This window comes from Mesoplodon bidens (genome assembly GCF_964165515.1).
Source record: "Mesoplodon bidens genome assembly, chromosome: 4".
NCBI lineage: Eukaryota > Metazoa > Chordata > Mammalia > Artiodactyla > Ziphiidae > Mesoplodon > Mesoplodon bidens.
Genome location: NC_138160.1, coordinates 135,682,125 through 135,704,795, shown reverse-complemented (window position 1 = coordinate 135,704,795; position 22,671 = coordinate 135,682,125). Strand labels below are relative to the sequence as shown.

Below are 22,671 nucleotides of genomic sequence, written 5' to 3'. Positions count from 1 at the left end.
TGATGGCCTCTTTTTGTCAGATAGTGAGGTTTAGGGACGTGGGGGGCAGGAGGGGCAGCAGTAGAAGACATGGTCTCTGGATGCTGTGTTGGGGATGAGAAAAACAAATCACAGAATTTCCATATAATGGAATACTATGCTAAGAACCATGTTTTAGAAGAATCCATGATTACAAGGAGAAAAGGGCATATTATGTTAAGTTAAAAGCAGTATGGGGCTTCCCTGGTTGAGAGTCCGCCTGCCGATGCAGGGGACATGGGTTCCTGCCTCGGTCCGGGAGGATCCCACATGCCACGGAGCGGCTGGGCCCGTGAGCCATGGCCGCTGAGCCTGCACATCCGGAGCCTGTGCTCCGCAACGGGAGGGGCCGCGACAGTGAGAGGCCCGTGTACTGCAAAAAAAAAAAAAAAAAAAAAAGCAGTATGGATACTATGATTTTGTAAAATGAGTATATGTCTATGTACGTGTATAGGAAAGTGCTTAGAAAAATACAAAATGTAGTTGTGTCAAGTTGTGTGTTACTGATGATTATGCATATGTATGTTTTCTACGATGTATACGTCTTACCTTATGATAAAGCTATAAAGTGATGTTTTGGTGGAGACTTCCCAGGGGCCTGTGGGGCAGGGTAGGGGGTAAAGGCCCTCACCCTGCCTAGTCCCCTGTCTCCCTGCCCTGCTGCCCCAGCTGCTCACGCCCCCTCCCACTGCCTCCCCAGGAATGTGATAACCCCTGCTGCAATGCCTCTAATTGCACCTTGAGAGAGGGGGCAGAGTGTGCCCATGGCTCCTGCTGTCACCGGTGTAAGGTAAGTGGCCCTTTCCTCCCCGCCCAGGGTTCTGACCTAACAGTCCAAGACTCTGCTGGGGGGTAATGGCCAGGATTCAGCCTCTATCCTGGGGAAGTGGTGGCATCAAAGTTCCAGAAACATGGAGCTAGAAAGGGCCCTTGAACAAAGTTTACTTTTTTCTATATTGGGCCTCACTGAGTTCAGATCATCCCAGAGGGCTGTGTGTGCCTCCTGGAAGATGGGAGATTAAAAAAAGGTAAGTGTCCAGAAAGAGTAGGCTTGATTTTATTTGGAGCTCATAATAATCTTCATCACAGTTTTGACTAACATTAATGAATTGCTTATTAGGTGCCAGGCATGGTACAGAGAATTTTATATATGCCATCTCATTCGATCCTTACAAAAGCCCCATGAGATGTGTATTAATAGCCTCAACTTAAGATGAGGAAACTGGGGCTCAGAAGGGATAAGTGGCTTCTCTAGGATCACACAGCCAGGAGGAGGCTGAACCAGGTTGACCTGACTCTGGAGCCCACTCTTAATATATTTTTTTTTTTTCTTTTTGCGGTATGCGGGCCTCTCACTGTTGTGGCCTCTCCCGTTGCGGAGCACAGGCTCCGGACACGCAGGCTCAGCGGCCATGGCTCACGGGCCCAGCCGCTCCGCGGCATATGGGATCCTCCCAGACCGGGGCACGAACCCGTGTCCCCTGCATCGGCAGGCGGACTCTCAACCACTGCGCCACCAGGGAGGCCCCCCACTCTTAAAATTAATGTGAAAGATCACATCATTTTTTACCACTGATATTACTATAGGTCTACAGTCTCTTATCTATAATTCTGAAATTTAGGAAGTTCTGAAAACTCAAAAAAATTTTTTTAACTTATTGGTGGCAAAATTTGACCTGAATTGACATGAGTCTAATTATAGTCTTAAAAAAAAAATCACACTTAAAGTGAATATTATATTTCATTGCAGAAATATTAATGTGTGTGATTATAACATAATCCTAGGCCTTGCTGGTGGGTTATGTAACATACATATGTAATGTGTATGTGCGTATATCTGTATACACATATGTATGTACATCTGTGTAGTGTCTGCTTTCTAAAATCTGTAAAGTCTGAAGCGCATCTGGTCCCAGGGTTTTGGATAGGATTGTGGACTGTGCTTCCACCTACCACTTGCTGAGGGCTCATTATGTTCCACATACTGTTCAAGTACTTTATTAGAACATTCCTTCTAGCATGACCTTCTAGCAATAACCACAAGAGGGTTATTACCCTCACGGGCGCATAAACATAGGTCTTACTGCTGGTTAAGGAGCTGGGATTTGAACCCAGGCAGGCTGACTCCAGGGTGGGTCCTCTTCCCCTCCATCTTGCTCTCAGGTGGAGAGATGCATCCTGAGGCCACCCTTGAACTGAGACTGTCAGAAGGCTGCTCAGCTGGCCCATTCTTGCCTTCTGTCTTGGGAGGGCCTTGTGGGTGGCGTGGAGTCACCCGGGAGTGTGGAGAGGCGCTGTTCTCAGACGTAGCTCTCCTTGCCTGGATCAGGGGAATTCCCACGCCATCTGGTTTGACTTTAGGATGCACCCGGCGTCCCCCAGGGAGGCTGTGCTAGCTGGGTCAGGTCCTCGAGTCTCAGGCTAACGCCTGAGAGTGAGTGTGGAGAGCGCCCATCTCCCAGTCCCAGGATATCAGCTTGGATCTTGAAAAGGAGTTCCTGGAGAGAAGTGTGTGGGAAAAGATGAGGCTTGGAGTCTGAGACCTTCAATTCAAGCCCTGTGTGTGATTTGGGGCAGCCTGTTACCCATCCAAGCCTAGGTTCTTTATCTGTAAGATGGGAAGAGTACTAATAACTCTGACCACCCTGGGAGGCTGGAAGACTCAAGTGGAAACTCTGTTTACCAGTTGCCCAAGGTGTGCTATTGATCAGGTTATTTCACCTGCAGAATGAGGCCAATAGCAGTATATCTAGCTCATGGATATTGTGAGGATCTCATGCCTTGAGTATGTGTAACATACTTAGCCTGGCGCTTGGCTTAGTAATGGGGATGTATTATTGCCAGAGTGCTTCGTAAATTCGAAGCTGTATTAATGGAAAAAAAAAGACTTATGAATGCTACTCTGTGTGTGTGTGTATCTCTACATATATATTAGTGGGCTTGGCTCTTCTGCCACTTGCTAACCATGAGACTTTGGAGACATTATTTAACCTCTTTTGCCTCAGGTTTCGTAATCTGTAAAATAGGGATAATTATATTACATGGGACTGTCATGAAAACTAAATGAAGTAATATTTGTACTGCACTTAAGCAGGAGCTCCATAAAGTGGCTGTTATTACTAAAGCACTTAGTAAACTGTAAATTGTTGCATAAATATTATTTTTTACCTACTTCTTACGACTGCTATGTAGAGTTTGCATTTGTGAAAACACCTCGAAACCCTAAGTCACCATTCATATTAGATGAATGATGGTGATTTGAGCTAATGAGGTCATCATGTAAGAAGCACTCCGAAATAATGGTAATGGGAAATTCTGTTCCACGAGAGTGATGCTCATGAGCCCTTGCTGGGAGGGTTGAGGGCAGGTGGCAGATTGACCTTTTTTTTCCGCTCTCGTTCCTCGGCTCAGCTGCTGGCCCCTGGCACACTGTGCCGTGAGCAGGCGCGGCAGTGTGACCTCCCGGAGTTCTGCACGGGCAAGTCCCCCCATTGCCCCACCAACTTCTACCAGATGGACGGCACCCCCTGCGAGGGTGGCCAGGCCTACTGCTACAACGGCATGTGCCTTACCTACCAGGAGCAGTGCCAGCAGCTGTGGGGTCCTGGTAAGGCTCTCCTGGGGGGAATGGCCCTCCTCCCACCCCACTGCTTCCTAGCCAGCCTCCCCCTTCAGGCACTCTGAGTAGCTTAGAATCCTTGGCTTTAAAACAGCGTCTCCAGATATTACCTTTTTCAATCCCCTTGCCTCAGGGTAGACTTCCAGGGAGAGGCAGTAGGCAGTGTTCTGCCTAGTTCCTTGATGCTTTAAATTCTCAGAGTGGGTGAGTGGGTAAGAATAATCCAACAGAAATGGCAGAGGATGGAGACAGAAAAGGAAATGCAAATGGCCTTAAGCTATAAGCAAATTATAACAACTATGGGATGGGATTTTTTTCATGTATCATATTGGCAAAGACTGAAGAATTAATATAATAAGGTAATAATAATAATACTATAACTGTAACAACAAGAACAATAATAATATAGTTGTGGAGGGTGTGGGAAAACAGGTAGGTACAAACCCAATGGAAAGCTGTTTGGAGATACCAGAATTTTAAGTGCACCTGTCATTGGGCTCATCCAAACTACTCCTTGGGGATGTATCTTACATTTGTACTTGCACATTTATGTGAAGAGAGATTTACAACGATATTCATTGCAGCATTGTTAGTGATACCAATAACAACCTATAAATCCTTCAGTAGGGACCAATTAAAGTAATTCTGGTACCTCCATACGTTGGGACACTATACAGCTGAATAAAAGGAGGCAGCTCTGTATGTACTGAATAAAAAAAAAAACTCTCGCCATAAATTAAGTGAAAAATGCAAGATGCAGACCAGTGAATAGCCTATGCTGCCACTCTTTATTAGATAGATTATCTCTAGAAGATACACAAGAATTGTATCTAGACAGTAGAGAGGAAATTATCTTTAGAAGATACACTGTTAATTAAGATTGCTTCACCAGGTTGTAGGAAAGTAGGAACTGGAATGACTAGGTAGAAAAAACTGAAAGACATGCTTTATTCTTTAAAATGTTGTGCAGGTATTACCTTTAGTAAAAAACCTGAAATGGGACAGGGCTTCTTCATTAGAGAGAAGGCTTAGCACACAAACCTCCCACGGATATAAAACCTCAATAAGGTATAAAGAACTGATGTAAAACCTTTTTCTATGAGTAGGTCTTGAGGAGGTGGGGGTCGAATAACTGATAGGGGTAAAGAAAGAAAAGGCTGAATATTCCCTCCCCTAAAACTTTCTTAACCTTCTGATTTTGCCAAGGGCTAGCTCTGCCCTTTGGGGGCTTCTGACTTCTACTAACGTTGGCTAGTGTACTGATAAATGTTTCTTGCCCACCCAGGAGCCCGGCCTGCTCCTGATCTCTGCTTCGAGAAGGTGAATGTGGCAGGGGACACCTTTGGAAACTGTGGGAAGGACATGAATGGGAAACACAAGAAGTGCAACATGAGGTGATGACCATAGGGCAGACCCCATGAGATGGGGGTGACAAAGCAATTCCTGCTCTCTCCTCACTCCTGCCCTCTCAGCAGCTTGGCTGGCCCCAAACTGGGTCTTTAAATAAATCTGTTCCAGGCCCTTTTGGCAATGTGCCATTCAGCCCTAAGGAAGTCAGAGGGAGGGCGCGGATGGCAATGCTTCCTAGAAAGCTGGTCCGACCTCCTTCTGGGACCTTCTTATAGTAGGGCGGGGCATCAGCCCTCTTGGGTCATTTCCACAGGGTACAAATTATACCCTCATCTGAATAGCCTGTTATTCACCCATTCATTCATTCATTTCAAACATCTATCCATCCACCCACCCACCCATCCACTATCTATTGTGGGTCTACCATGTGCCAGATACTGTGCTGAGTACATGGAACGTAACAATACAGTGTAATAATGGAAATGTTAGTGGGTTGAGGTGGTCTCCCAAAGGAAGTTATGCCTAAGCTGAGATTTTGAGAAATTACCCAGTTGAAAAGGATGGGGAATGGCGCTGGTACCTGGGAAGAGTGTACCAGGCAGAGAGATGAGTAGAGAAAAATTCTTGGTAGGAAGAACTGATAACAATTTGATATAGTTAAAGTATAATGTTGGGGTGCAGTGGGGAGGGGGCTGCTGAGAAATGAGCCTAACTAGTTAAGCAGGGACCAGATCATGAGAAGCCTCGAATGCACGGCTAGGGGAGTTTGGACTTTGGCTTGAGAGCAGTTTGGAAATTAGACTCCTATAGGGCTAGACTGGAGGCAGGGAGACAGTTTCCTGGTGTCCAGGTGAGAAAGGATGGTGGTGTGAATTAGAGTAGGTATATAGGAGGGAGGGAGTATGGGAAGTCGGGGATGACACCAGGCTTCTGGCTGCAGCACTCGAGTGCATGGGGATGCAAGGAGCATAAGGGGGCAGGTTGCTCAGGTCAGGCAGTTGTCCTTGCAGTAAAGAGGACTTTCCAAGGCCAGTTCTCTGGCCCCGATTTGCTTGGGGATAAGGATCTAGCATCCTATCCTAGGTCTCAGTCCACATGGGGTCTTTCCTGCTGAGTCCCTACAGCACACTCATTGCCCTTTTGCCTCTCCCCCATCCAAGCCTGCTGTCCTGGTCAAGAAAGATTGAAGCTCTTTGGTGCCCCAGCTTTTCCCCTGCCTCTGATTCCATCTCCTTCCCTCCTTCTCTCTCGGGCCCAGAGATGCCAAGTGTGGGAAGATCCAGTGTCAGAGTTCTGAGGCCCGGCCCCTGGAGTCCAATGCAGTGCCCATCGACACCACCATCATCATGAACGGCAGGCAGATCCGATGTCGGGGCACCCACGTCTACCGAGGTCCCGAGGAGGAGGGTGACATGCTGGACCCAGGCCTGGTGATGACCGGGACCAAATGTGGCCATAACCACGTGAGTCCCTTTCTCCAGCCTCACTCAGTCGCTGGGTTGCAGTGACTAAAGTGTGAATCTGGAGCGAGGGTGCCTGGGCTCAAGTCCCAGCTTCCCTAACCTCTCTGGCCCTGTGGCTTGCTTCCTTTATTAAGCATGTTAGTAAGAGCAAGACCCACCTCATAGAATGTTATAAGGATTAAACGAGATAATCCCTGTAAACCATTTAGAAGGCTGGCTATTATCTCTTTTGTCCTCATCATTAATTATCTTATGAGTTGAGAAATGGACTAGACTAGGAGTCAGGGAAGCCTGGGGAAAATAATGGCCGCATCTCAGAGTTAACTATGAGAATGATGTTATAAAAAACATTTGAAGCACTTGGTATACTACCTGGCACAAAGTAGACAGCTGTCACCATGGTCATTATTTTTAAGTATAATATTTCAATTAGTGCATATTAATATACAATTAAGTAATTGACATACCCCAACATATAGTAATATAGAGTGGAATAACACATATTTATTAAAAATATAATATTTGGTTTTTTCTCCCTAATCACACAAGTGATAGCGGAATTTAGTTAACTACCATCCTGTCCTTGGCTTTTTAGGTGGTTTTTAATTTTTCACAGTAATAACCTGAAGTAGGCTGCCTTTTTGAGTCCCATAAATTCTGAGTGCAAAACCTCAGTCTCCTAATTGCCAACCAGTGTCCCTTCCGTTGTACTGAGTGGCTTCTTCCTCATTACAGATTTGCTTCGAGGGGCAGTGCAGGAACACCTCGTTCTTCGAAACAGAAGGCTGTGGGAAGAAGTGCCATGGCCACGGGGTACGCGTGCCTGGGGTTCTGGGGCCCCTCTGCCATGGTGTCTGAGGGGGCAAGGCCCTATGGGAGGCCAGAGCTCTCCAGGGTGCTGATGCCTCTGCCCTGCCCTTGCTCCAGGTTTGCAACAACAATCAGAACTGCCATTGCTTCCGGGGCTGGGCCCCGCCCTTCTGCAACACACCGGGCCAAGGGGGCAGCATCGACAGCGGGCCCATGCCCCCCGAGAGTGAGTGCCCGGCCTGTGTGGGCCTCTGCCCACCTTTGTGAGGAGGGGTGGGTGCCATGGGGGTGGGTGGCATGATGCAGAGAGATAATGAGTCAGCATCACTATCCTGATTCTGTAGATGAGAGAACAAGAGGGACCGAGTGGAAGGAGCGGCCCAGTCTAGCAGCCTGGTGTGGGGCTCAGCCTCAGTTGCTCTTCCTCTCTCCCTTCTATGGAGGGGCATGGTTCTGCTTAGGGAGAGATTAAGACAGACCACAGGTTACTGAATAATCACATCCTTTCTGGGGGGCGGTGGTGGTGACTACCCCTTCTTGGCTACTTAAAAATAATCATGAACCTAGGGCACATTATAGTGGTTCAGATCTCCTTGGATGAACAAAGCTTCAAATGAGGAACCAGAAACTCAGAAAATGTTACAGTTTTTTTAGCGGAAATCTAAGGGATTCTAGCTCTTTGGTTTCCAAGCTTTTTTTTTTTTTTTTCTTTTTGCGGTATGCGGGCCTCTCACTGTTGTGGCCTCTCCCGTTGCGGAGCACAGGCTCCGGACGCGCAGGCCCAGCGGCCATGGCTCACGGGCCCAGCCACTCCGCGGCATATGGGATCCTCCCAGACCGGGGCACGAACCCGTATCCCCTGCATCCGCAGGCGGACTCTCAACCACTGCGCCACCAGGGAGGCCCGGTTTCCAAGCTTTAAAAAAGTAATAGAGAACTTTTTTTTTTCAAGGAAGAAACCTCAACATATAAAACATAAAAGTAGTGTGTCACTGGTCTGTATATATTTTGTGCATTTAGATTTATAATTTGTGAGAACATTGAGGCAGTTCGGTGAAACCAAATGTGAAATTGTGGATTATGTGTGAAAGTTCTAGTCTTAGATCAATCTATGACTCTCAGTGTTTTGTGTTGGTTGCTTTGTGTCCAGGAACATCATGATTCAGGCTGAAAACTAGTGGTAAATAATAATAGAGCTGAAACTCCTTGCCTTAAAAGGCATTCTCTTCCATTAGGCAGAAGTGGCCGGAGAAGCTTTATTATGAGATCTGTGCCAAGCAAGTTGACCTGGTTGTTGAAGCTAATAACAGTGGCTTCCCAGTGGGACATAATGTGTGTTTTTTATTATAGTTTTTAAGTTAAAGTAAGTAATGCAATGTAAATGAAGATCAAATATCTGAAGAGTGTCAGGAATACATTATTTGAAATCCACAACTAAAGCTCAGACCACTTCTAAGTCTTTCACTTGGGTTCTATTTCTGGAAGGTGCTGGTCCTGTAGTAGCCGGTGTGTTTTCGGCCATCTTTGTGCTGGCGGTCCTCATGCTGATGTATCGCTGCTGTAAACAGAACAACAAACTGGGCTACCTCAAGCCCCTAGCCCTCCCTTCCAAGTTGAGGCAACAGTTCAGGTATGACGGGGTGCCGTGAAGGATTTGGGGTCCACTTGGAGATCACAGAGCTTTCCGTAAGCAGTACCTGGTGAAAAAGTTGGTGGTGGTGGGTCTAATTCGGGGAAGGCAAATGCCAAGTACACGCCACTCTCTCCACTGCTGCCATGCTCCTTGACCGTGGCAGACATTACTAGCTGATTTTTATTAATAAGTAAGCTCGGCTGAGCCTGGTCATCACTTCAGAATCCTTCTCAGCAGAATGCCCCAACCAATTCAAGTTGGAATAGAAATGAAATCTCTTTGCTAGCATGTATCTAATTGATTTGCTCCCCATTTTTTTTTTTTCCTTTGCGGTACGCGGGCCTCTGCTGTGGCCTCTCCCTTTGTGGAGCACAGGCTCCGGACACGCAGGCTCAGCGGCCATGGCTCATGGGCCCAGCCGCTCCGTGGCATGTGGGATCCTCCCGGACCAGGGCACGAACCCGTGTCCCCTGCATTGGCAGGCGGACTCTCAAACACTGTGCCACCAGGGAAGCCCCTGCTCCGCATTTTAAAGGGCAGGAAACTGAGGCAACAGAGAAAAACTGACTAGCTCAAGTCAATCACAGGGGTGGCTGGACATCAGCTCAAGACAGAGTAATTTTTTTTCCTAAGCGATTCATTCCTTTGGATATTGAAGGTGTATAGTCTCTGAGTCCTCTATTAAATGACACTTTTTCCGGAGGGGATTTTAAATCCCAGGTCCTCCTGGAATGATGCCTGAGGGAGATTGGTTGATGGCTGGTGACATCCTCGTCTTCTTGGGGGAGAAAGGTCTTAAAAGGGTGAAGCAAAGGTGCTGAGGAACACTCTGCTTTGTATGAGGCCAATTGTCTTTCCTTGGGAGTTTTCCATTGGCCACCGTCTCCATGCCTAGGGAGCTGGGGTTCAGGAGGACCCATCCCACTTCCACCAGAGCAGACTTGGGAAGACTGAGCTGCTGTCGGCCATGCCTCGGTCAGAGGGGTGTCAGGCACTGGTCCTCAATGAACAACACCCCCTTTACTCTTCCTCTCTCCTTCCTTGTTACTAGTTGTCCCTTCAGGGTGTCTCAGAACAGTGGAACTGGCCACGCCAACCCAACGTTCAAGTTGCAGACACCCCAGGGCAAGCGAAAGGTAAGGGCTTTGCACCATGAACTTTGCTACTTTAACTTTGTCCCTCAGGACTCTGCTAGATTTTCCTAAGCGCCTCTGTGGGCCCACGGGATTGGTGATAAAAGACACTTTCTTGGCTTGAGAGATGGTCAGCTGGTTCTGCCATCCCCTAATGACTTTAAACGTTGCATCTGACCTCTGGGATCCTAGGCCTCTGTACATGCCAGTGAGACACACAAGACCACCCCTGAGTTTTTAAGTGCATTAAGGGTTCCTGTGTCTCAGGTGTTCCTCGTCTTATGCATACAGGTGACCAACACCCCTGAAACCCTACGGAAGCCCTCCCAGCCTCCTCCCAGGCCCCCTGCGGACTATCTGCATGGTGGGTCCCCACCTGCGCCATTGCCAGCGCACCTCAGCAGGACTGCTAGGAACTCCCCAGGGGCCGGACCCCCAGTAGAGAGGAAAGAATCATCCAGGAGGCCTCCCCCAAGCCGGCCAGTGCCCCCCGCACCAAAGTGCATCCTCTCCCAGGTAAGTGGTTTCTCAGCAACCCTGGGCCGGGAGCATCACTCTTCAGGCCATCAGCCATGAGGAATGACAGAGGCTGGGAAGAGGGAGCTTGCTGACTCATGGGCTGGCTGCCTTTTCTGCATTCTGGTAGATACAGGGCACACAGAGTGTGAGGGTGATGAGCATGAGGAAATACACTACCGAGGACTTCCTCCCTGGTTGGCCTCTTCTGTGACAAGCCACTACCCACCTTCCACCCCAAATGTTAATGTTCAGCTAATGTTTCAGTTCCCCATGGTCTTTTTTCTCTCCTCTAGGCTTTTGCAAATGCTTTTTCCTCTGCCACATATACTTCCTTTTGCATGGCCAGCTCTTGTTCATCCTTAGATCTCCTCTTAGATGACACTTCCTCTGAGAAGCTTTCTCTGACCCCCAAGCCTGAGTTTGGGGCCTCTGTACTTCTCTCATCATAGTACTTATTCCACCAAATTGTGCCTCTTGGTATCTTGCACTAGTCGGGAAGTCTTACTGAGGGACGTACAGTGATGCCTCGCTTGTCTGGGAGGCTGGTCAAGGGGCCGGGCCTCTGGGAGGGGTGAGTAGGGGCTGGGCTATCCCCCCACCACTGGTGTTCTTTGGAAGCAGAGCTGCCTGCCCAGCAGTCTGTTCACTCGGTGTGTCTGTGCTCTGATGGCTCCAGCTCTACCTTCTGGCAGAAGTTCCTGTAGCACAGACACAGATGTTTCCAGGGCGGTGGCCAAGTGTGGTGCCTTCTAGAGCCACCTGTGTGTTTTGGGTGTGGACCCCCTCAGGTGGGGTAGGGGACTTGCCCATTCTCCTCCTGGGACTGCCGTTCTTGGGCACGGTCCAGAGGGCTCCATGGGGCCCAGGCTGTCTCTGCCCCTAAGGACTGTGGTTGGCTCCAGGTCTTGGGGTGGGGGGGTCCCTGGGGCATGGCTGTGTCAAGGTTTAGCAGAGCCGAGAGCATCAGTTTTGGTTCTCTGATGATGCGAAGCTGCTACTCTCCCATTTTTCTCATCTGGGGCAGCGGGGGGATAGAAAATTCCATGCAGAAAGGGAAAGGAAAGACTGACAGGGAGAGAAGAGGGAAGGAGAAAGGGAAAAGAGCAAGAGGAGGAGAGACGAGGAGACGGAGGGTGCGTTAGCCTCCTTGGGTGGCCAAAACGGCACAGACTGGGTGGCGTAAACAACAGAAAGTTATCTTCTGACAGTTCTGGAGGCTGGAAGTCCAGTAGGCTTGGTTTCTTCTGAGGCCTCTCTCCTTGGCTTGCAGATGACTGCATTCTGCCGTGTCCTCATATGGTCCGTCCTTTGTGTACGTGCACCCTGATGTCTCTCTGTGTGTCTACATTTCCTCTTATAAGGACGCCAGTCAGACCGGATCAGGGCCCACTCTAACGGCCTCATTTCAACACAGTCCCCTCTTTAAAGGCCCTGTCTCCAAATACAGTCACATTCTGAGGTACTGGGGGTTAGAGCGGAAACCTATGAATTTTTGGGGGGGGGCACAGTTCAGCCCATAACAGAAGGAAAGAGGAGAGAAAGGGAGGAAGAGGGGAGAAAGCAGCCACGTGCAGACAGAGGTGTGAGAAGAACAGAGGTGGAGGAGGAGGGAGGCAGCACTCCATTGAAACCACTGGTCCTAAAACACCCGCACTGGAGGCTTGGTCAGTGGAGATGGTGTCAGCCTCACCCCAAGGTGCCGAGCAGTAGGTTGGGGGAGGGGTCTCCAGGGGCAGTGGACTCCAGCTGGGGGAACGGGAAGCCTGGAGGCTCCCTGTCCTGCCCTGACTCCCACTCTCCCTGGTGGCTGCTGGCAGGAATCCAGAGCCCAAGAGGGCCACCTGGCCGGTGGGAAGTATCCCAAAACACAGATGCCAAGCATGGCTTCCGCTGGGCCCCGGGCCCAGATGGGGGTTTCTCAAGGGTGGGGAGTGGGAGGCAGCTTCTCTGAGCAGGCGGCAGGGATTAAATCGGGGCGCCGCCCCCTTCCTCAGAACCATTCCAAGAAGAGAGCTTCTGCTGCCCTCATTTTCGGTGTTGGGTAGCTGTGTCTCACGGGGTTGAAGGGGCTACCCCAAGGTGGCGGTTTGTAAGTGGAGTAGCCAGGACTTGCACCCAGGGCTGACTCCAAACCCTTCACCACCCTGTGGGTCAGGTCCTGGCTTAGGCCCTGGAGTCCAGAGCTGAGATACCACCTGCCCTGGGGGAATTCACGCTCTCCAGATCTCAGCTCCACCACCTCCTAGCTTGGTGACATGGACCACTCTGGAGAGGTGGAGGGTGAAGCTTCGTAACCGCTTCTATTCTCTCTACAAATGTGTATGAACTTCTACTCTGTACTAGGCAGTGGTTAGCAAAGCAGATGCCATCTCTGCCTCACAGAGCTCACAGCTTGCTGGGAAAGAGACTGGTATACATGTAGTGACCGTAGTAGTGCGTGCTATGAAGGAGAGGTTCAGCATTCTTACAAAGAGAGTTATGGGGGACTTAGCCTGGGAAATCTTGGAAGGCTTCCCTGAGGAGGTGACATTTGAGCTGAGACCTGCGGGGTGAGCAGGCTGTGAGGGGTGGGAGAGGTTCTTGGACCAGGGACCTGATGGTAGGGAAGTTTTGTGATGGAGAGAGCCCGCAGATGGAAGGAACTTCAAGGCCCCTTTGCCTGGGGCCCATGGAGATATGATGAAAGGCTGGACAGCCAGGGGAAGCCAGACTGTGCCATAGGCATAGACTAGGAATTTGGTCTGCATTTGATGGGAACAGGGCAGTGGTGGAGCATGGGTGACATCTACAGGGAAATTTCCCTACAGGTTTGCCATCTACAGGGATCTCACTTTGGGCTACATTTAGGCAAGAGGGAGGCACAGTGCCTGGGAGGGTGCCCAGAGATGCTTCTGAGACTATTAATCTTCCATTGTTTGACCTGGGTGAGGATTATATAGGTGTGTTCACTCTGATGACTCATCTGGTTGTCTGACTCATTTCTTTTTATGTATATTATACTTTAATTAAAAAATTAGTTTTAAAGAATGAAAGGCTCACTCTAGCGGCATTGTGATCCGAGGGATGAGACTGAGTGCAGGGGTTACAAGTTTAAACAGCATCCAGAGGAGAGGTGATGGTAGCTTGGAGTAGGGGGTGGTGACAGCAGTGATGGGGTGAAGCCGATAAGGGCTGTGTAGTAGAGAAAATAGGGGAACAGTTGCTGATAAGGGTTGGGAGGGGATGACAACCACCCCCCCCCCAAAAAAAAAAGAAACACACACACACACAGCTGCCCAGTGTCTGGTTTGTGCAGCTTGACTGATGGAGGTGCCACCCCCTGAGGACAGGAGCAGTGGGCCAGAGCGGTTCAAGGACAGTTTCTGCCTCTGGAAAATAGTGCTGGGTGAGGCCCCTGGTAGAGCCAAGCTGGGTCAAAGCAGACGTGGCCAGTGGCACGACCCTGCTCTGGGAGGCCCAGTGTTGCCATGCTGATGAGGCTCCTGCCCAGATCACCCGCCCTGCGTGTGCACTTGCACACACACAAATTGTTCGTTTGGCACAGAAAGCAGCCAAGGGAGCACAGCATTTCCCCACGGCATCCTGACATCTGCCCCCAGCTGTTGCTTCCCCGAGAGGGTCTCTGTCCTGGCCTCCAGCAGCCACGGATCGGACAGCTGTCTGGGCTGGAAGCGTGTGGGATTGCATTGTCCTTCTGGGAAGGGGTGGCGCTGGACAACGTGGCACTTTGGTCATGAGAATCTGCTGCTCTTTTTCATTTCTGCTCTCACTTTTCTGCTGGCTGAGAAGCTGCTTTCAGAAGATCTCTGATTTACTCCCACTCTCTCCCCATGCTTGCCTTTGAGCCATTTCTGTGCTTGCAAGTGACCTTCTCAGGAAGGGGGGCGATCCAGGACAGTAGGCACTGGAACTCTCACCTGTGGAATCAGCTTCTCTCTTGCACCCCACCACCTTGGGGATCTGTGGGTGGTGGCATGAGATCCATTCTTTGCCCCTTAAAATTTTTTTTTGATCACAGAATAAATATAGTTATTTAAATTTTTTTACAGGTGCAGAGTTTTATTATTTTTTCAGTTAATACGTGTTGAGTGCTTACTGTATAGTAGGCACTGTTCTAAAGCTTGAGCTGTATCACTGAATCAAACAGAAAAGGACCCCTGCCCCTGTTTCCGGTATAGTGGGGGATGGAGAGGCAGAAAATAAAAAATAAGTAAGTTGTATAGTATGGTGAAATGGGATATAAGTGATATATACCAAAAAAGAAAAAGTAGATTAGGATAAAGCGGTCTGGGAATGCTGACTGGGGGAGTGTTGCAATTTTTAAAAATTGAAGTATAGCTGGTTTACAGTGTTGTGTTAGATTCTGGTGTGTAGGAAAGTGATTCAGATATATATATATATATTCTTTTTCACATTCTTTCCGTTATAGGTTATTACAAGATACTGAATGTAGTTCTCTGTGCTATAGAGTAGGTCCTTGTTGTTTATCTCTTTTATATATAGTAGTGTGTATCTCTTAATTCCAAGCTCCTAATTTATCCCTCCTGCCTCTTTTCCCCTTTGGTAACCATAAGTTTGTTTTCTAAGTCTGTGAGTCTGTTTCTGTTTTGTAAATAAGTTCATTTGTATAACTTTTTAGATTCCACACATATAAGTGGTATCATGTGATAGTTGTCTTTCTCTGTCTGACTTACTTCACTTAGTGTGATAATCTCTAGGTCCATCCATGTTGCTGCAAATGGCACATTCGCTTGTATATATATACCACATTTTCTTTATCCATTCATCTATCGATGGACACTTAGGTTGCTTCCATGTCTTGGCTATTGTAAATAGTGCGACTATGAACATTGGGGTGCGTGTATCTTTTTGAATTAAGACATGACACCATAAAACTCTGGATATATGCTCAGGAGTGGGATTGCTGGATCATATGGTAGCTCTATTTTTAGCTTTTTCAGGAACCTCCATACTGTTTTCCATAGTGGCCGCACCAATTTACATTCTCACCCACAGTATAGGAGGGTTCCCTTTTCTACACACCCTCTCCAGCATTTATTGTTTGCAGACTTTTTGAGGATGGCCATTCTGACCGGTGTGAGATGATACCTCATTGTAGTTTTGATTTGCATTTTTCTAATAATTAGCGATGTTGAGCATCTTTTCATGTGCTTTTTGGCCGTCTGTATGTCTTCTTTGCAGAAATGTCTATTTAGGTCTTCTGCCCATTTTTTTTGATTGGGTTGTTTGTTTTTTGATATTGAGCTGTTTGTTTGTATATTTGGGGAATTAAGCCCTTGTCAGTCACATTACCTGCAGATATTTTCTCCCATTTCATAGGTGTCTTTTCGTTTTGTTTATGGTTTCGTTTGCTGTGCAAAAACTTGTAAGTTTGATTAGGTCCCATTTGTTTATTTGTACTTTTATTTCTTTTGCCTTAGGAGACTAACCTAAGAAAACATTGCTACGATTTATGTCAAAGAATGTTTTGCCTATGTTCTCTTTTAGGAGTTTTATGGTGTCATGTCTTATATTTAAGACTTTAAGCCATTTCAAGTTTATTTTTGTGTATGGTGTGAGAGAGTGTTCTAACTATTGATTTACATGTGGCTGTCCAGCTTTCCCAACACCACTTGCTGAAGAGACTGTCTTTTCTCCATTGTATATTTTTGCCTCCTTTGTTGAGATTAATTGACCATAGGTGTATGGGTTTATTTCTGGGCTCTCTATTCTGTTCCATTGATCCATATGTCTGCTTTTGTGCCAATAACACAGTTTGATAACTGTAGCTTTGTAGTATTGTCTGAAGTCTGGGAGGGTTATGCCTCCAGCTTTGTTCTTTTTCCTCAGGATCGTTTTGGCAACTCTGGGTCTTTTGTGGTTCCATATAAATTTTATGATTATTTGCCCTAGTTCTGTGAAAAATGTCATGGGTAATTTGATAGGGATTGCATTAAGTCTGTAGATTGCTCTGGTTAGTATGGCCATTTTAACAATATTAATTCTTCCAATCCAAGAGCATCTTTCCATTTCTTTGAGTTATCTTCAATTTCCTTTGCCAATGTTTTTTATAATTCTCAGCATATCAGTCTTTCACTTCCTTGGTCAGATTTATTCCTAAGTATTTTTATTTTGGATACAGTTTTAAAAGGGATTGTATTTTTACTTTCTCTTTCTGATAATTTTATTATTAGTGTAAAGAAATGCAACAGATTTCTGTATGTTAATCTTGTATCCTGCTACCTTGCTGAATTCATTTATCAGTTTTAGTTTTTTTTTTTTTTTTTTGGCTGTGCTGCACAGAATGTGGGATCTTAGTTACCTGACCAGGGATCAAACCCACACCCCTTGCATTGGAAGCATGGAGTCTTAACCACTGGACTGCCAGGGAAGTCCCAGTTGTAGCAGTTTTTGTGTGAGTCTTTAGGGTTTTCTATATATAGTATGTCATCTGTGTATAATGACAATTTTACCTCTTCCTTTCCAATTTGGATACCTTTTATTTCTTTTTCTTGTCTGATTGCTTTGTCTAGGACTTCCAATACTATGTTGAATAGAAGTGATGAGGATGGGCATCCTTGTCTTGTTCCACATTTTAGCGGGAAGGCTTTCAGCTTTTCATTGTTGAGTATTATGTTGGCTGTGGGTTTGTCATAAATATCCTTTATTACGCTGAGATATGTTCCATCTATACCCACTTTGGTGAGAGTTTTTATTATGAGTTGATATTGAATTTTATCAAATGCTTTTTCTGCATCTGTTGAGATGATCATGTGAGTTTTGTCTTTTGTTGATGTGGTGTTTCACATTGATTGAGTTGCATATGTTGAACCATTCTTGTGACCCTAGGATGAATCCAACTTGGTTGTGGTATATGGTCTTTTTTATGCGTTGTTGGATTCAGTCTGCTAATATTTTGTTGAGAATTTTTGCATCTATATTCATCAAAGATATTGGTCTGTAGTTTTCTTTTTTGTTAGTGTCTCTGTCTGGTTTTAGTATCAGGGTGATGGTGGCTTCATAGCATGACTTAGGGAGTGTTCCCTCCACTTCAATCTTTTGGAAGTGTTTGAGAAGGATTGGTGTAAGCTCTTCTTTGTATGTTTGGTACAATTCCCCAGTGAAGCCATCCTGGAAGCCACTCCCTTTTGTTTGCAGGGAGTTTTTTTGTTTTTTTGTTTTTTAACGGATTCCACTTCACTTCTAGTGATCATTCTGTTCAAATTATCTGTTTCTTCTTGATTCAGTTTTGGTGGGCTGTGTGTTTCTAGAAACTTGTCCATTTCTTCTAGGTTGTCCAATTCGTTGGCATGTAATGGTTCATAGTATTCTCTTATGATTTTTTGTATTTCTGCAGTGTTAGTAGTTATTTCTCCTCTTTCATTTCTTATTTTATTTGGGTCCTCTCCCTTCTTCTTTGTGAGCCCGACCAGAGGTTTGTCGATTTTATTTATCCTTTCAGAAAACCAGCTCTTGGTTTTATTGATTTTTTTCTATTTTTTTAAATCTCTATTTTATTTATTTCCTCTCTGATCTTCCTTCTGCTGACTTTAGGTTTTGTTTGTTCTGCTTTTTCTAATTCTTTTAGGTGGTAGTTTAGGTTGTTTATTTGAGATTTTTCTTGTTTTTTGAGGAAGGCCTGTATCGCTATGAACTCTCTTAGGCTGCTTTTGCTGCATCCCATTGATTGTGTATGGTTGTGTTTGGGGGTGTTATAATTTTAAATAAAGTCATCAGGGAAGGCCTTATTGAGAAGGGGGCAAAACATGAAGGTAATGTAAAAGCACAAAGGAAAGATTGTGCCACCCATAGACAATCAATATGGAAAATATGATTTCTTCTTTTTACAATTTTTATTTTTATTTGCACAAGTAATACACATATATGCTTTTGTTAAAAAAAACTGAATGTTCACTTGGACGACCCCTCTCCCTATGCACAGCCCACTCTGAACCTCTGACCTCTGTTATCAATTTGGTCTTCATCCTTCCTGACTTTCCTCTGTACCTTTGCATTTACATTGGTGGCGGGTAGTGGGGTGACTTATTTTCTCTAAACTATTCTGTATAGCTTATACTGCAGCTTGCCATGACTCTTGACCATCTTTCCACCTCAGCACGTATCAACCTACTTCATTCTTTTGAAATGCTGCGTCATATATCACTGTATAATTTTAGTAATTTGTCTGTTGATGGAAATTTTAGTTATTTATAGTTTCTTTTAGCTGTCACAAACAGTGCTGCAAGGAACATCCTTGCAGTTTCATTTTTGTGCACCTGTGCAAATAGTTCTCAGAGGGAATGGAATTGTGTATTAGGTCAGAGAACGATCATTTCTAATCTTAATAGATACTGCTAATTTGCTTTCCAAAAAGGCTTTTTCCTGAGCATGTAAACATGTATGCACACAATTTCTTTTTAAATGGGACCATTCTTTTTAAATAGTATATCCCTTTTCTCATCTGCTTTTGACCTGTAAAATATTGAGAACATTTTCTTTTGAACAGGCCCCTCTGGCCTTTTGAGTGAGGCTTGTGGCTTTCTCCCCAGGATTTCTCCAGGCCTCGGCCGCCCCAGAAGGCACTCCCGGCTAACCCGGTGCCAGGCCGCAAGAGTCTCCCCAGGCCAGGTGGCGTCTCCATTCTGTGGCCCCCTGCCTCTAGACCTTAGCAGACCCGGCCCCTGGCAGCGCCTGCCCCAAAGGTGAGTCTTCAGAAACACTCGAGGTAGAAGCTGGGGCAGAGGGATCCAGGGGGCAAAAATAGAGTTGAGGAAACAGACCAGTTCATGCTTCCTGACGTAGGGCTGAACTTCCAGAACAAGAGCAAAGGACAAAAGCTTAGCATTTCTTCGTGCCTGCATGACTGTCCCTTAAATTGGTGATAGGGGTTTTTTGGTTTCATGTGAAAGGTGATGTTTAGGAGGCTGAGCTATGGTAGCTTCAAACCTGGGTCTGCAGCTGATGAGCTGAGCTGAGCGGCCCTGAGCAAATCACTCTCTTGAGTCTCCGTTTCCTTATCTAGAAAGAGGTTTTAGGAAGCAGCAATAGCCAACCCCATCGGGTTACTGTGAAGGTCAAAGGCAGTTAATTTACATTAACCGCTGGCCTATGGTAGGCTGTGCACAAACGGCCCCTCTTAATACATCTTCCCTGGGGCTGATGTATTCTTAGTCCTGGGAGTTGGGGCAGAGGGGAGCAGGTGAGGAAGCTGGCTCACTGCCCTGTGTTCCTACGAGGCCCTGGGAACTCTGCAGACTGAGCTGCAGCTTTGCTGGGAGGGAGGAGGGGGATGGCTTGTCAGCTGGGGGTTGGGGGCTGCCACCATGCCTCTCACTGCAGAGTTGATGGTCTGGACAAGCAGACATGTGGACAGACTTCTGCGGAAACCCTTCTTCTCAGGTGACAGTCTGCCACTCCTGCCCATCTGTCACAAGCCAGAGGACAGCTCCCCACTGATCCCACGGAGCTGATGTCTCTCTCCCTCTGTCTCTTTTTTCCCCACAGTTTCCTGAATACAGGTCACAGAGGGCTGTGGGGATGGCTAGCTCGAAAATCTAGACCCGTCTGAAGGGGCTTCTCCCTTTCTGTGAGGCCTCTGAACACCACAGAGGAGCCGTGGCCACGGAATCTGGAGGAAGCATATGCCTGGCCACCTGTGAGCTCCCCCTCCCCCACTCCCCTCCTCCTGGAACCACTGCATCTCTGAAAAATCTCCTCCTTGACTCAGTGCCTCCTCGGCTTCCTCAGAGGCCCAGAGTGCCTACCGTCAACGGCATCCAAGTGTTGTTTTGTGCAATATTCAGCCCCAGGTAGGGAGGGCAGAGCGGAAGAGGTTGAATGGCTGCTCGTCCCCCATCCGCCCTTCAGCTGGCCCCTCGCCCCAGAGGTGCCAGTCGAGCTGGTGCAGGCTGTCTGAGCTGGCGAGCCCAGCTGGGAAAAGTCTGTTTAGCCCTTGAGGCCAGGACTCAGCTTGGAGAAGCCATCCATCCACGTCCTGTGGAGGAGGGTACGCATGAGAGCTTTCCTTTGCTTCCATCTTCCTCAGAGGTCCCAGGCTGGACAGAGGCTGGGCACTTACTGTCCCTTTTAGCTTTAGATTTACTGACCCCTGGCTGGGTCACTCCAGCCAGGCCTTGGTTGAGGTCACAGCTCCTGGCTCTGTGGCCGTATGTGAAAACGTCAAGTTCTCTCCTCACGCTGCCCCCCTCCCCCCACTAAAGCCCCCGCATCCCCTTACTCCCAAGGGTCACTCTGACTCAGACAGGTACTATTTGTAGGCAGTGTAGACAGCAGGGGGAGCACAGCCCGGGCCCCCTCTGAGCCGTCAAGCCAAAGGTTTCGACTCCGCTCACCGTTCTTCTTGCTTGCTCCTTGTTTTCTCTTCTGCATTTTCCAAGTGCCTCACGCTTTTGATTTCTCCTTCCCCGCTGGGACCCGCCTAATGTGTGGTGCTGTGGAGCGTGAATCCCCGGCAGTCCCGACTTCCTGGGACTTGGTGCTGTGACCTGTAAGTCAGGGTCCTGCCTGCGGGTTGGCCACGGGATCTCCTATGCTGGTTCTCCAGAGTGTTGACCCGGGTAGACTCGGGCCATGGCTGTGGGGTCGTAGCTTTACTTTCCATGGTGTGTGGTGACCGCAGCAGAGTGTGGGTCTTCCTTTTACTCCCTGACCTGAATCTGAGTAAGGTCCTCAGGGACAGTGGTGGGTGCAGGGAAGAGAGCGGGCATCCTGGGAGCCCCAGCCTGTCCCCAGACCTGGTCACTGGCTTGAGGCAGGACCATTGTCTTCTGAGCAGAGAGCAGACCTGTCTCTAGAGATCCCTAGAGAAGCAGCAGCCAGCAGCCTTGACGGAACAGAGTCTGCGCTGGGACCAGCCAGACATTTTCTCATCCTCTTCCTTGTGTTCTTTCCTCTGGTCCTGTCCTCCCTGCAGCAGGGAATGGGGGCTGTGTGGTGCTCTGCTAGCTGGGAGGATTTTCAGAGAGCCACCGGAGATGTTCTCTGGGACGGTCTCCCACCCCAGAAAGGTGCTGGGCAGCTTGGGGCCTCCCCGCCTCCTGCAGTGAACAGACGTTTGCTCTTGAAAACCTCAGTGCATGGAAGAGGCTTGAGTTTTCACTCCCAACCACTACCCCGGGGCCCCCTTATCGTTCTCTGTATACAATAGGTGCTCACTAGATATTCTTGGGTGTGTAGACAAGTGGGAGATTCAGGCTGTGCACCTGCGGGGGACACTTGGGATAGATTTAGAAAGAGCTCAGGAAAATGAAGTTCTCTTTCCTCAGGTAGTCAGGTAGTTGTGTTATTGGTGATGTTCACACCCCTGTCTTGCCGACAAGGGCCCTCGTTGCTCCCCGCAGCCGATGTCCACCACCCTTGCTGCCTGATGAGGTCAGGGGATGGCTTTCCATTTAAGCGTGCTACTCGAGACGCCCCAGGCCTCAAGGCTGGGCCCCAGAAAATTAACGGTGAAAACACCTCCCCACCGAAATCACCCTTAAACTCAACCCCCTGCCTCACTGACATTCCTGTGGCATGTCCAGCTTTTCTCCCCAATGTCAGGAGGTTGAAGGCTCTGAAGTGAAAATGCCCTAGCCACTGTGGCTGCATGAGCCTTTTGAACCTGAAATCCACCCTCCCTGGAACCATACCGGAAAGAGACGTGGGTTGTTGCTTTCTTGTTTGCTTCCGTTTTTGTTTTCCATGATTTTAATACCACCTCCATCCCATAAACATTGTACTGTGAACTGGAAAATGGTTGAATTTTCTAAATTTGATAAGACTTTCGGCAGCCGGTTCTATTTACCGTTTGACTCCTGGCTGTGTTCTGGCAGGCCGGCGGGGAGGCTGCCCAGGAGCAAGCCTGGCTGTCATAGCCCATTTTTCCCCTCCTGTGTCCATGTGCTGCTCTGAGGTGATGAAAACCAGTATGGACTTAGGGAAAGAGGCACTTTATTCGCAAGGATTACTGCAAGACTGGGGAAGGAAGTGTTGCGATAGAGGCAGTTGCATTAAGAGAATGCTCAGGTGAGCTGAGCGGCTACAAGATCTATGAGCATCCCACAGCTCAGAAGGAAGGGGCCTTTTTTTTTTTTTTTTTGGAAGGGGCCTTTTATAGGAAGGAAT

General features: G+C 47.7%; 1 protein-coding gene across 3 annotated transcripts in view; it reads left to right on the top strand.

The window, feature by feature from the left end:
* The window catches only part of ADAM19 (ADAM metallopeptidase domain 19), an 87,331-nt gene extending 67,076 nt beyond the window's left edge, over nucleotides 1-20,255 (top strand). For 2 of the 3 annotated variants that reach the window (XM_081230635.1, XM_081230637.1), the window contains 11 exons: nucleotides 719-808; nucleotides 3,430-3,625; nucleotides 4,923-5,031; nucleotides 6,246-6,450; nucleotides 7,186-7,263; nucleotides 7,378-7,486; nucleotides 8,746-8,890; nucleotides 9,945-10,029; nucleotides 10,318-10,542; nucleotides 19,095-19,247; nucleotides 20,050-20,255. In XM_081230635.1, coding sequence (XP_081086761.1) covers nucleotides 719-808; nucleotides 3,430-3,625; nucleotides 4,923-5,031; nucleotides 6,246-6,450; nucleotides 7,186-7,263; nucleotides 7,378-7,486; nucleotides 8,746-8,890; nucleotides 9,945-10,029; nucleotides 10,318-10,542; nucleotides 19,095-19,214 — 1,362 coding nt within the window. In that variant the 3' untranslated portion in view covers nucleotides 19,215-19,247; nucleotides 20,050-20,255. The remainder of the gene's footprint in view (nucleotides 1-718; nucleotides 809-3,429; nucleotides 3,626-4,922; nucleotides 5,032-6,245; nucleotides 6,451-7,185; nucleotides 7,264-7,377; nucleotides 7,487-8,745; nucleotides 8,891-9,944; nucleotides 10,030-10,317; nucleotides 10,543-19,094; nucleotides 19,248-20,049) is intronic. The other variant, XM_081230636.1, reaches the window with a different exon arrangement.
* The last annotated feature ends 2,416 nt before the right edge of the window (nucleotides 20,256-22,671 follow it).